Here is a 13,863-nt window from a genome sequence, read left to right as displayed (position 1 = left end):
TTTTTTTTTGGTTTTTGAGGGGTGTCAGTATGTAGCCCAGGCTGGCCTCAAATTTGCAGTGATCCTCCCGCCTCAGCCTCCCAAGTGCTGGGATTACAGGTGTGTACCACCACACCCAACTGAAAAGAAGTGTCTTTTTTTGAGATGCTGGGGGTAAAATCCAGAGACAGGTGAGCTACCTACAGCCCCAGCCCCAAGAAGTCATTCTTCAACATTTGTTTCTATCATTCACTGAATTTTATTAATCTTAATTTGCTTCCAGTTTTCTTTTCCAGAAACTTTATATATGACCCTCACATAAATGTCATAGAAATGTTAAGATGTCTCCTGGCTACTTTTAAAAAAAATGTAAAATCAAAACACTCTTTCTATATTATCTTAAAGGAAATAACAGTAAAAATGAAATTACCTTTCCTTAATTTTTGTGTTTCTGAAACTCCTTTCCTCCAACTATTCTCAAAAAGAAAACCACCCTCCAGGGAGCTTCTGGTGATCCTAGAAGTCTCAGTCTTCATCTCGGGGGCTAGCACTGACATTTTCTCTTCTTTCAGCAGTGCTGGTGGAAATGACAGTCTGTATCAGATCGAGGACACAAAACACAAAGAAAACAAGACATTGCTTGTAAATATCTCTTCCCATTCGCTTTTCATCACACAGATTAAATTTTAACTTAGACTTACTTATAACATGTAAATACACAGTCTTAGCATTTTAAAACAAGAGGCTTTTACAAATAAATTAAAAATAGTGTGGGAAAAGAGAAGGGAAAGAAGGGGGAATTACGTAAGTATGTACACACAGGGTAGCTAACATAGTTGTACTACTGTCTTCTATTGCTCCACAGAAAGGAACAGTTAATGATTGCTTGTTTGATCCACCTTGCTTGTCTCTATTTGTTTTCTTGAGAAGCCACTCTGAAGATATCAATAAGTAATACAGCAACCATGGTTAATTTCCTACAACTTTCTGTAACTCTGTTCTGTTTGTATTGCTCTTATGCTATTTTGTAAATGGATGTCTGTTTGTTAATAGGTTTTCCTTCTTTTTTTTTTAAATACAAAAAAGAATAAAGTAAAAATGTGTAGCCAGGATTTTTAAATTGTAAATACTGTAATATTTTCGTGAATTACTTCAGATTCCAAGTTACAGATATTTGGTAATACAAACAAATGTAAAATCCAGCAGGCTATCATTTGCAAGACGATACAATGCTCTCAGAAACACTATTATAAAATGCATTTACGCATTAACAAAAAGGCAAATTCCATGCTGTATGGAAAACGAGCGTTCTCAAAATAGCCATTATTTTTATTCTAAATACAGACCCAGAAGAATAATTAATCACGTGTCCTACTTACTTCACACATTAAATATATTCAATCTGACCATATATATTAAGCGTCTGTTACATGCAAAACATTGCTAGGAGCAGAAGCCGCCCCTACCCTCAGGGGTCCAGCGGGAACAGCAAACAACAACACCGCAGTCACGACTTATTAAACCCCTGCGAACCCCTGCCGGCTGCTTTCTATCCAGTTGCTGCAGTCTTCACAACAAAAGGGTCAGGGGTGGTCAGGTCCTGCTATGCTCATTCGCTTGTACAGAACAAATTATTTGCTGAGGGCAGTCTGAACCCAGAACGCGTGGGCACTGGAGTGTCGTGCTAAACAAGCAGTGCCTGCGTCCAGTAACGGAAACGCGGCTGAAGAAACGGGTAGTACAGTTAAGTGAGGTCTGTGCTGGAGAAAAACACAAAGCAAACCAGCGCTAGGGAGCCCGCAGGAGAGACCCTACCCCGCACTTGGGCGCTAGAGGCTTTCCAGAGGAAGAACACAAGCAAGGTTTGGGATTTAGATCAGTGGCAGAGTGCATGCCTGGCAATTGCAAGGTTGTGAGTTTGATTCCCTGTACCGCATAAAAAAAAAAAAAAATGCTGGAGCAGGCAGCTTGCAGAGAGGAAGAGCTGGGATGTCTTTTAATCCTAGCGGGCAGGGTTCGTGACCCTGGCCCAGGCTTCTGCCTTGTTAATTTTTTAATGATTATTCTTTTTTATTAGCACGGTTGTCGTACATGATTACACTCGTCGAGGGCAGGTGACGCATGTACACAACACATCTTAATTCTTGTTTGCGTCCCCCGCCCCTCAGCCCTCCCTGACCCAACTCCCCCACTTACACAGGCTCTGTTTCCAACGTTTTCATTCCTTTTCCTCTCCACTCTCGTCCCTCCCTCTTCCTCCCTCCGGCTCTTGCTCCCGTCCCATTTGAAAGAAATCTTCCTCTTTCCCATTCTCTATCTTTTGTTTTGCTCTTTGTTTATGTCTTAGGTGTTTCATGTAAAAGAACCCATGTGATATTTTAGCTTCGTATGTGCACTTAACATTATGGTCCTCCAGGTGCATCCATTTACCTATAAACGCCTCAAATTTGTCCTTTTTTATGGCAGAGTAGTACTTCATAAATCCCACATTTTCTTTATCCATTCATCTGTTGACGAACATCTAGATTGCTTCCAGGATTTAGCTATCATAAATTGTGTGGTTATAAACATGGGTATGTACACATCAGTGACTTTAACTCTTTTGGGAAGATACTTAGGAGGGGAACAGCTAGGTCACAGGGAATCTCTGTTTTTTTTTTTTATTTCGTTTTTGTTTTTTGTTTCTTGAGACAGGCTCTCACTCTGTAATTAGGCTGGCCTTGAATTTGCAGTGATCGTCCTGCCTCAGCCTCCCGTGTGCTGGGATTACAGATGTGCACCACCACGCCCAGCTGCTTGCAGTTTTCCGAAGCATCTCCATAGTGACTGCACTAGTTTACATGCCCACCAGTGCAGAAGTATTCTTTTCCCCCCAGAGCCTCATCAGCATTCGTTATTACTGGATTTCTTGATGATAACCATGCTTTCTAGAGTCAGGTGATAGCTCAGAGTTGTTTTATTTTGCATTTCTCTAATAGCCAGCAACATCAAACATTTTCTCATGCATTTAATGCACTAAATGCCTTCCTTCCGAGGCATTTAGTGGCCATCTGTACTACTTCTGAGAAGTGTCTGTTCATTTTGGTTGCTCTTGTTTTATTGGCCATTTATTTGTGGGCGTCTAATCTTTTCGAGTTCTTTCTAGTATATTGTAGGTGTTAGTCTTCTGTCCAAGGAACAGTTGGCAACATGCTCTTCCCATTCTGTGGGTTGTCTCTTCACTCTGTTGGTTGTTTCCTTTGATGTGCACAGTTTTAAATTTTGATCTAATCCTGTTTGTTAGTTCTCAGTATCATCTCTTGTGCCATGGAAGGGGGCTCTGTTCAAAGAGTCCTGGCCTGTGCCTTCAAGAGTTTTACCTGTTTCATCTTCCAGCGGATCAAGTGCTTCTGCTTTAACATTTATGTCTTTGATCCATTTTGATTGTGGTTTGGTACCTGGTGAGGCGTGCAGGCCTAGACCTAGTCTTCTGTATGTGGATATCAAGTTTTCCCACCACTATGCAGTAAAGAGGCTGTCGTCCCTCCAGGGTACTTTTTTGGCCCCTTTGTCAAAGATCAAATAGCTGAACGGGTCTGGAGCTGTTTCCGCTTCCCCTCCTCCCTTCCGTAGATTCTTACGTCTGTTTTGTATCAGTACCGTGCTGTTTTTATCACACTAGCTTTGTACTAGAACCTCAGATCTGGGCTTGTGGTGCCTCCTGCTTTGCTTTTGTCACCTGGGATTGCTTTTGCTGCTCTGCGTCTCTTCTGGTTCCGTCTGAATTTCAGGGTCATTTCCTCTAGATCTGCGGTGGCGCTGCTGGTGTTCTGGTTGGGGTTGTGTTAAATTTGGGTATCAGTTCCGGAAGTGTAGTACAGCTATTGTGACTATGTTGGTTCTGCAAGGCTTCCTTCCCTGAGGCAAGTCTCAGCGGTTTCCTCTTTAATGCTGCCACCATCTTATTTGTGGAGCTGAGGCTCCTTCGGAAAACCAACAAAGACAGAGGAGTGGCACGTGCTTTTAGATTTTAGAGAACACAAACTGGTCTTTTCTTTTTTTCTTTTTTTCGAAAGGGTCTGGCTATGTAGCCCAGGCTGGCCTCAAACTCTCACGGTGATCCTCCTGCCTCAGCCTCCTGAGTGCTGGGATTACAGGCATGCACCAACATACCCAGTTTAAGATTTGTTCTTAAAGACTTGAAAAAACCAAGACAGGGGCTGGGGATTTAGCTCAGCGGCAAAAGCGCCTGCCTGGCAAGCACAAGGTCGTGAGTTCGGTTCCTGGTACCAGAGAAAAACCAAAAAAAAAAAAAAACCAAGACAACCATAAGGGCAACAAAACCAAACTGATATACAGAGAAATTCCAGTGGACAAGCGCTCAGAGTATGCCTATAATCTCACTCTAGAGTCCGTTAGAGGACTCTTTCTCTTCTTTATTTGTAGAAGTGGAGATGATTACAAAACCTTCAGCCTCAAAGTCGCCCCCTCCCCTTTGAAAAGGCCCTCTTGCAGGATAGATGAGGCACCTGCTACTGTGCACGGCAATTCTGGAGGCATTTTACCCTAACAGGTGAAGAGAAAAGTCTCTTAAAACCGAATTTTATCAGGGTGATCACAAGATAGAGCTACACAGGGTGACGCATACCTGAAATCCAGCAAGCAAATATTTTTAAATGAAGCTTTTCTTCTTTAATTTTACTCCCCCCCCCCATTTTTGGAGTTTTTTGAGAAAAGGTCTCAACATGTAATCTGTGCTGGCCTACTCAGTGCAGTAAGTAGCCCAGGCTCCTCCTGCCTCAGCTTCCCACATGCTAAGGTTACAGCCGCGTGCAAGCTTTTCTTCTTTCCACCTAGTTTAGAACTAGAAAAAAGGTTAGGTAACTGTTCACTTATTCATTATTCATCCTTCAAGTCACTCATGTAACAAAAATTAATTGAATGTCAGTCATATTGTTGTAGGCAGCTGGTTAGATAGAGATATTATAGACAGTCAGACAGGGCCAGGCCCTCCAAGAAGCCAGTATGGAAGACAAGATACCTTGCAAATGGAGACGTACTTCCTGTGGGCCAGCCGCAAAACAAAAGATTAAACAAACACACCCACAGACCTCCCTAAGGATGGACACCAGGGATTGGTATTCTAAATAGGTAGTGATCACCTTCAAGAGTCACGGACCCCACCCCTATGGGAAAAGCTCCTGTTCCGTCCGTTTGCTACCTGACTCACTTCACCATTTGATCCTGATTTACTCAACTTTACCTGAACAGTTCTGATCGGCTGACCATGGTTTTGTTCCACCTCATGCCCACCTGTGATTTCCCATTTTACCCACACCCTGGACATGCCTCACCTCGTGATGTTGCTCTATAAAATCCCTGGAAAAGACAGGTTTCCTGGGCAACCCACTCGGTCCCCCTTCTGTCTCTCTCGGACAGAAGCTTTCTTTCCCTCAATAGATATATTCTGCTCTTAACCCCCGTTGTTCCTAAAATTCATTCTTCGATTTTAGAGAACACAAACTCGTCCCAGATATCGTTCAGGTTGGGAGTTTTTCTCTCCTGTATCAATATCAACGCTGAGGATGTAATAGAGAACCAAACCAGGCAAGCTCTCCATTCTGAAGAATTAATTAGAGGAGTTGGACAATACGTAAGCGACTAAATGAACAACATTTACAAAGCACAGTGAAATCAATTTTCTTTACTGAGCAATAAATACTGAGTTAGCAAATACTGAACCTTGAACCTAAGGATAAATACAAGGTCAGGATCCTACAAGGCTCTGGTCAATCATTTTCAGCAACTCATCAATATGTAACTTTGTTGTACGTGTTTCTGTTTGAAGACCCTTCACTTCTTATATTGTTGCTTCGTTAACATTGATCTCTGCCGGGTGTGGTGGTACAGGCCTGTGATCTCAGCACTCAGGGAGGCTGAGGCAGGAGAACTGAAGGAGTTCGAAGCCAGCCTGGGCTACATAGTGAGTTCAAGGCCAACCTGACCTGAACTACATAGCAAGACCCTAGCTCAAAACAAAAAGCAAAGACCAAAACATTGACGTTTGCCAACATTATAATCGGCGCCCAAAAGAAACTTAGCTAGCGCAGCGATTTTTTCCACAGGGCAGTCACACTTGCACTTCGGAGCACTAGACAGCACCTCGGCACTTCCCTTCCCCTCCTCCCTACCCCCTCCCCTCCCCCTCTTCTTTTCTTTGTACTGGGGTTTGAACTCAGGGCTTTTGCACCGGTCTACATCTCCAGCCTTTTTGAGACAGGGCTTTGCAAAGTTGCCAAGGTAGCTGGGCTTAAACTTGGGGTTTGTCTTGGTTTTTTTTTGTCTTTTTGAGACAGGGTCTTGCTCTACAGTTCAGGCTGGTCTTGAGCTCACTTTGTAGCCCAGGCTGGCCTTGACCTCTCAACAATCCTGCCTCAGCCTCCCGAGTGCTGGGATTACAGGCATGTGCCACCACGCCTGGCTGGGTTTAAATTTACGATCCTCCTGCTTCAGCATCCCAAGAGTGCTGGGATCACAAGCATGTGCTACCACACCTGGCTAGCCTCATTTTACATAGCAAAATCAGCAACAAAAAGCATAAAAATGTGAAAAACATGGTACTAACTAGACAGTAAAAAGGACACTTGCTTACAATCTGAGAGCTGGTGTAAGAAAGTATCACCTTGTTTGACCTCAACTGGAAGTGTGTGATTCATCTTTTTACAGTACTACCACTATTTTTCACTCATCTGAAACTGAATCATATTCATACCCTTAATATAGTTTGTTCATTTTAACTGCTGTCCATATCATACAAATTACAAGAGTATGTAAGCGGGAATTTTCCTACAGTTGGTCACAAACTGTTTCCAATTTTCCAGTGTTGCAAACAACTTGAAAATCAGCACCTTTGTATATGTGTATTTCTCCAGGGCGGTATTCCTACAAGTAGATTTGCTGGGTCCCAAGGTACACAGATTTTGAACTTCACATATTAGTACTAGATAGTGCACTATGTGCTAATTTCAGTTCATACTGACTACGTGGTTATATGGACCTGCACTCCTGTGAGAGTTTCTATTTACCCACATTCTTATGTACACTTATAATAAGCCACTTTAATTTTTGCTAATCTGTGCATGTAAAATAGTATCTCGCTGTATTTATATTTCCATGAAAAAGTGTTTCTTGGTCACTTTGATTTCTTCTTCTGTGAACTGCGTATTTCTATGTCTTGCCTATTTTTGTACAGGGTATTTTTTCATTCTTCTTGATTTGTAATTCTTCTGAACACTACTTCTTTACCTGTTTTGCATATTTCAATTGCTTTTTCCTGTCATTACTTTATCGTATCTTATTTATAGTGTCTTTTGTTCAACCAGAAATTTTTAAAATTTTGTTTTTGATGTTGTTTTTGTTTTTTTGAGACAGTCTCGCTCTGCAGTTGAGGCTGGCCTTGAGCTCACTCTGTAGCCCAGGCTGGTCTTGAACTTACAACAATCCTCCTGCCTCAGCCTCCCAGTTCTGGGATTACAGGCGTGGGCCACCACACCTGGTTAAAAATTTTGAGATAGTCAAAGGAGTCGATTTTTTTCTTTTTTTTTTTTGATTTTTTTTCTGTATGAATGAAATCCTTTCTTCTACCCTCATAAAGATAAAGCCAAGATATTATAATACTAGAGTTTGCACCTAGGCCCTTGATACACTTTTTTTTTTTTTTTTTTTTTTTTTTTTTTTTGGTTTTTTTCCGGTACCCAGGATTGAACTCATGACCTTGCACTCGCCAGGCAGGCACTGTGCCGCTGAGCTAAATCTCCAGCCCCAATATCATGCTGCATTAATTTCTGTTTTTCTTTTTTGTTTTTTTTCTGGTATTGGGAATCGAACTCACTACTTTGCGCTTGCCAGGCAGGTGCTGTGCCGCTGAGCTAAACCCCCAGCCCCTATGCTGCATTAATTTCTAAAGATTATGTATAAGGTTTTTTGTTTCGGTTTATTCCTTTATTTTAAGAAAGGGTAAATGGTAAGTAAAAATTTTTTGAGAACACATATGCCTACAAATTGTTTATGTTTTACTCTCACACTTGAAAATTTAGGACAGTGTCTTAGTTACTTTTCTCCCTACTGAGACAAAGTACCTGACACCCAGTTAAAGGAGGAAAGGTTTATTTAGCACACAATTTGCAAGGGTTTCAGCTCATAGCTGGCTGGCTCCAAGGCGGGGAGGCACGGCAGAGGGGCATCACAGAGGAGAGACAGTGCACAGCAAGCGGTAGGCAAAATCAAGCAAGGCGTGACCTTTCCGTCCCTCATATCATATCCAGGCTACTCAGGGCAGGCGGCACTCACACCCTTAATCCTTGCGCCCTTGCTCCTAGCATTGCACCATGAATCAATTCCAGCATCATACACTCTAGATCCAGCCATCTCTAAAAAATCCCGTCCAATGATCGCATGAGGCTTTGGGGGAGACATCTAAGCACAAACCATAACAGACGGGAAGGAAGAGAATTTATGTTTAGAAATTATTTTCCCAAAATTTTTGATTGTTCCATTGTCTATATGCTTCTGATATTACTCTGAGAAGTCCAGTGCCATTCTGATTACAATTTATCTCTATTATCCTCTAAATCCTTATGAATTGATGCTATTTTAACTTTTAAAATGCCTTCCTCACGGTTTCAATGGGATTTCAGAAGTGGGGAGTTAAATGTATTCAATCACTGTTCAGCCAAAAGGCATGGGTCATCTAGGATCCCTCCTCACTCCACGCTAGATGTCTCAGCCCCGTGCTGCTGGCTTCTGCGAGGGGACAGTCCCTCACCGCGCCACAGTCCCAGACAACAGGACATTTCCCCAACACTCCTGCTCCTTTTCATTTTCATTTGTCCACTCCTTCATGTTCTGTATCACAAACTCTGGTAGGAGAATGGGCAAAAAACAAGTTAGATCACATCCAGGCACAGATTCTCTATGATGGATGTGATCATTATGTATATCTACAATTACCAATAAAATCTGATTTTAAAAAGAACCAAAATGAATAACAGATATTGTGAAATAGGAAGAAACTGTTAAAAAGGAAAGGGCAACTAGGGAGGGGGAGGAGAAAGGAAGAAAAGGAAAAGAAAGAAATAATGAGAAAAGAAGGATAAAATGGAAACAAAGCTCTGTAAACAAGGAGGGGACGAGGTGTTGAGGGGAGGGAAAGGGAATGGGGAAAACAAGAGGGCACAAATTCGCTATGATGAGTGTTATCAGTATATACACCTACAGTGTCTCGGGGGCCGGCACTTGGGAGGCTGAGGCAGGAGGATCATTGAGAGTTTGAGACCAGCCTGGGCTACAAAGTGAGCTCAAGACCAGCCTAAACTGCACAGCAAGACCTTGTCTCAAAAAGACAAAAAAAAATTTTTTAAAAAGAAAACAAACTAGGCCAAAAAAATTGCATGCATGAGAAAAAAAATATTTACATATAGGTATGAAAGGTCTAGCCCAGTGGTGATGCACCTTTGAAAGAGGAGCGCCCAAACTGCAACCCCCAAACCCACTTACGCATCGCAAAGTGCCCACACTGCAAATAAACCCGAATACTGGGGTTTTAGTTTAGCGAAAGCAACTCACACATTAATATCTTTTGTCTTACAAGAAAAATAACATGTATGCTGCAGGTTCACCACCACGGGCCCAGGCCCACCCCAAGGGGATTTAGAGAGGGAGGTCCTGAACATACACTGGGTGAGAGACAGTTTTAGGAAGGAGCGCAGATCAGAGATGAATCCAAACTGAATCTAGACACTGGGAAGAGGGATCGGGTGAGCGTCGGGTGTCAGACGGCAGCAGCGCATCTTCCCAGCTAGGAGCCGAGCCTCTGAGAGGACACAGAGGTCAGCGTCTGCGAGGGGGTACTGGGGGCTTTGTCCTGTAGCCAGGCAAACCTAAGCTGGATGGTAAGCCCAAGCCGGTGGGAGAGCTGCTGGGACCCCAGGATCACCAAGGTCCTGTGGAGGAAAGTGTGGCTCCAGAAGACCAGCCATCTATGTCCAGAGAGGGGGTCTTCAACATCGCAACGGTAAGGGGACTGATACGTAACGCTGGGGTGGTAAGAGTGAAAAGAGAAAACTCAGAGATCGGGTAATGCCTTGTCTCACTGAGGGTAAGGCCAACGGTTGGAAGACATAACCTCAGGTATGATTATTGCTGTCACTTAGTTTTCGTAGGATCTTGTCTCTGTTCTTGAATAGCTATGATTTTTCTCCCACCAGACAGAAGTTGAGGTATTCTTGGTTCCTATGACCCTTTTTTCAGCGTTCCCAGTGAGGTCTCCCGTTGTCTTCATCACAGTGTCAGGTATGCTGGAAGGAGACCTAACTGACGGAGAGTCTAAGGAACCCAGTATGGGTCTCGTGTCATTAAGGTCTGCAGGAGAACAGACGTGAGGATCGAGGCCCACCTGACCTCCTCCGTGAGCGCAGGGAAGCACCGCGCTGCGCTCCTTGGGCGGCTGGCCACCGCTCGGGGCAGGGGAAGTCAGCACAGCGGAGAGCCGCTTGATTACCTGGGCGAATGCTACAGCAGGTCGGAGGCAGATGAATCTTGCGCTACTTTAACTGCTAGCGCCCCGCGTCTAAGTGAATAAAAGCCAGGTGAGCCGAGGGCTCGGGTTCTTTGCCTAGGAGAGGCGGGAGCCCCTTGGTCCCCGCATTCGAAGCTCTTTTTGTTTTTCATCCTCGTTCGCCTCTCGGTTGGGGACGAACTCATAGGCTGGTCCCCACAAAGGTCAGAGAAACAACGAGAAGGCTTAGCAAGTCGAGACAACCTGTCCTGTAGGCTGACAGTTCTGTCCTGCGGGACATTTTTTAATTGGAGAGTCGAGGCTGAGGCCCTCTTCTAATTTTGTCTCCGTGGGTGAGGTTATATAAGGTACAGGAGTGTCTTGACAGGTTTCAAAAAATACAGTAGCTTGTTTTTAATTTTGTGTCTCTACTAGTAGAGGGGAAGTATTTTTCTGTATCTGGGGCTCTATACGTGACTGAAACCAGTGATTAGTGATTTTTTTTTTAAATTCCCTTAATTGTCTTTAAAGTTTTAGGGAGTAGAAAGGCAGAAGTAGGCTTACTGTGTTGTTCTCCCAATCTCTAGGTATTTTTGGATAGGACCAGGCTCAGCATCTTCCAGAAGGGCAGCAAAGTTGAGCTCTAGATTGAGACACCTTATAATTTATGTTGTCAGAAAACTTAATAGGGCCTGAGTGTCTTGACTGGAATTTTTTGAGGGAGAGCAGAGATGGATTATCTTCTACATATTGGATGACCTCAGCCTGCGGATACTCAAAGAAAGACAGGTCTCTAATTAGGGCCTCTCTAAACAAATGGGGCTATGTCTGAACCCCTGGGGTAAAACTGTCCATATCAGTTGTGTAGACTGACCAGAAAAGTCTTTAAAACCAAGGAGGAATTGGGTGGAGGGGAGTATAAAAGAATGCGTGTTCAAGTCTAAGAATGTAAACCATTTAGCATCTCTTGGAATCTGAAAAAATAAAGTATAAGGATTAGAGACCACCACACGTAGTAGTACGACTTTCTTACCAATCAGAAGCCTTGAACTAGCCTCTATGCCTCACTAGGCCTTAGTATGTCCAAGAGGAGGGTGTCTCAGAGACTATTACAGGGTCTGAGAAGGCCTTCTGACTTGAGACTGTGGTCCCATTTTAGTCTCAGGCTTTAGAGGGTATTGTTTTTGGTAGAGAAAGGAGTTGAGATCTTTGAGATGAATTTGTACCAGGGCAGCACTGTCTGTCTTATCTTTCCCTGGGTTGCCCACACCTCGGGGTTAACTTTTGTTTTTACCAGGCAGAGTAGCTGTCCTGGAGGCATCAGTGTGGTGGTGTTTAACCGGGCTAGATGTCTTTCCCCAGTAAGTTGGTAGGGCTCTTAAGCGTTATCAGAAGGGCATGTTAAAGAAAAATTTACCCCAGCTGTAGTTAAGGGGTCAGGAAAAGTGTCTCTGGGTCATTGGTCTTCCTGATACCTCTTTATTCTCTTTATTCTGGAATTCCACGCATGCACCAGTATGCCTGACTTCTGATACTTCTGGGGGTCTTTTTGGTTTTGTTTTGAGATAGGGTCTCACTATGTAGTGCAGGCTGGCCTTGAATTTGAAGCAATCCTCTTGCCTCTGCCTCCCAAGTGCTGGGATTACAGGTGTGTGCCACCACGCCCAGCCCTGATACTGCTTTAATAGTGGTACTCACAGCAGACAGGTGGTCAGGACTGGAAAGGAGAACTGGAATTCTGGCTCTAGTAACGAGAAGGTCAACAATGTCCCCTTTAATAGTTAAAGCAAACTGGGGCTCTCAGGTGAAGATGATGCTCCAGGCGCAGGGAGCCCCGAGGGGTGCCCCAAGGCCCTTTCATCCCGAGCTCTGGACCTCTAGGAGGACCTTTGTCTCCAGGGAACTTCTGATTTCCAGTGATCTTTCTGACACACAGGACAGGGCTTGGGTGGCTTCCCATTGTTCTGGGAACAACAGACAATACATCCTTTATTTTTCTATGAAAATACCCCGGCTCTACAATTGTAAGAAGTCATCTGAGCGTCCTGGGAGCCGGGGTGGCAGGCAGGTTCCCTGAAGGGCGGCCCCCAGGGCTTTCCCTTGTTTTCTTCTCTGTTATCTCTTTCCCTAGCTTCTTCTCGATCTGTCTTATAGAAGACCCAGGTGACCGTTTCAAGGTTTTTGAGGGCACTGTCTGGTCTTACTGTCTTTTTATAATGAACTAAATCAAGTTGAAGAAGTGTTATAATTTATACTTCCCTCGGGGAGCCGTATTTTACTATCTCCCAGAGGGTAGGTGGTCCGCATGCAGGTGCAGAAGAAGGTCACTCAGTGCTCTTCTAGGGTCTGGGGATCAAGAGTCTGTTTCTGAGAATGAATTTTAAAGGGGTGATGGAAGCTGAGCCTGTGCTTTCCATTTTTTTGAAAAACATCACCGAGAAGGAAGGTGTCTTCTGTTCTTCCTGTTGAAGTGCTCTCCAGCCAAGGCACCCTTTGGCCACCTGTGAGGTCCTCGTTGCTAGTGACTGCAAAACTAGGATTGAGGCGGGCAAGACTACTGGATTAGTCGCTCTGACTGGCATGCCCTTTGCCCTCTCTGCGTCCTTGAAGCTCTTTGGATGTGACCACGAACTGGACTTCCTTTACCCAAAAGAAGAGGAAGTGCTTCTGTAAGTGAAGACCAACCGTTATACGCCAAAGGGAAATCAAGGCTAAAGTAGGGCAGGGTCCTGACTGCCACAAAGCTGGGCAAACCAGTCACTTAAGCACTTTTTTAGGCCTGTATTTGCCATCAAACCTGAACCCGAACCAGAGATTCATTTCGCTTTGTTTGACACAGGGCCTCACCATGTAGCCAAGGCTGGCCTCCAATTTGTGTCAATCCTCCTGCCTCAGCCTGCCAAGTGCTGCCATTATAGGCATGCACCATCACACTCGACTCTGAAGCAGAGATTTTAAACTAGGCATAGGTTGTCTGTCAGGCTGTCACCAGCATGTATCCCCTTACATTATTTCTACATAAGACAGAAAAAAAATTTTTTTGAGACAGGATCTCATTAAGCTGCTAAATTGCCCAGCCTGGATTTAGACTTGAGATCCTCCTACTTCAGCCTCCTGAGTGCTGGGACCACATGCGTGTGCCACCGCATCAGTTTAACACTGGATTTTATAATCACTTTGTGAGAGGCCAGTAGAATGTCCTCCTGCTACACTGTGGGATAAGCAGCAGTATCCAGGGACTAACATCTATGGTGAAAATTTGGCACGTTTTGTTGTTTTTTGGTGGTTTTTTTTTTTTTTTTTTTTTTTTTTATAACATTTAGTTAGGTGAGGGAAGAAGGCTATATCTC

The 13,863-nt window shown here is 44.0% G+C and overlaps 1 protein-coding gene across 3 annotated transcripts in view; it reads right to left on the bottom strand.

Moving 5' to 3' along the window:
* The window catches only part of LOC106149348 (chromosome unknown open reading frame, human C8orf89), a gene marked incomplete at its 5' end in the record, with an annotated part of 35,920 nt that overhangs the window by 9,946 nt on the left and 12,111 nt on the right, over window positions 1-13,863 (bottom strand). For 2 of the 3 annotated variants that reach the window (XM_013518128.1, XM_013518130.1), the window contains 1 exon segment: window positions 410-573. In XM_013518128.1, the coding sequence (XP_013373582.1) occupies window positions 410-536 (127 nt within the window). 3 annotated transcript variants of the gene reach the window in all.

The sequence above is a fragment of the Chinchilla lanigera genome, unplaced genomic scaffold, assembly GCF_000276665.1.
Source record: "Chinchilla lanigera isolate Chin_1 unplaced genomic scaffold, ChiLan1.0 scaffold00043, whole genome shotgun sequence".
NCBI classification, from domain to species: domain Eukaryota; kingdom Metazoa; phylum Chordata; class Mammalia; order Rodentia; family Chinchillidae; genus Chinchilla; species Chinchilla lanigera.
The sequence above is the reverse complement of the archived record's forward strand: the minus strand, read 5'-3'. Positions and strand labels throughout refer to the sequence as shown.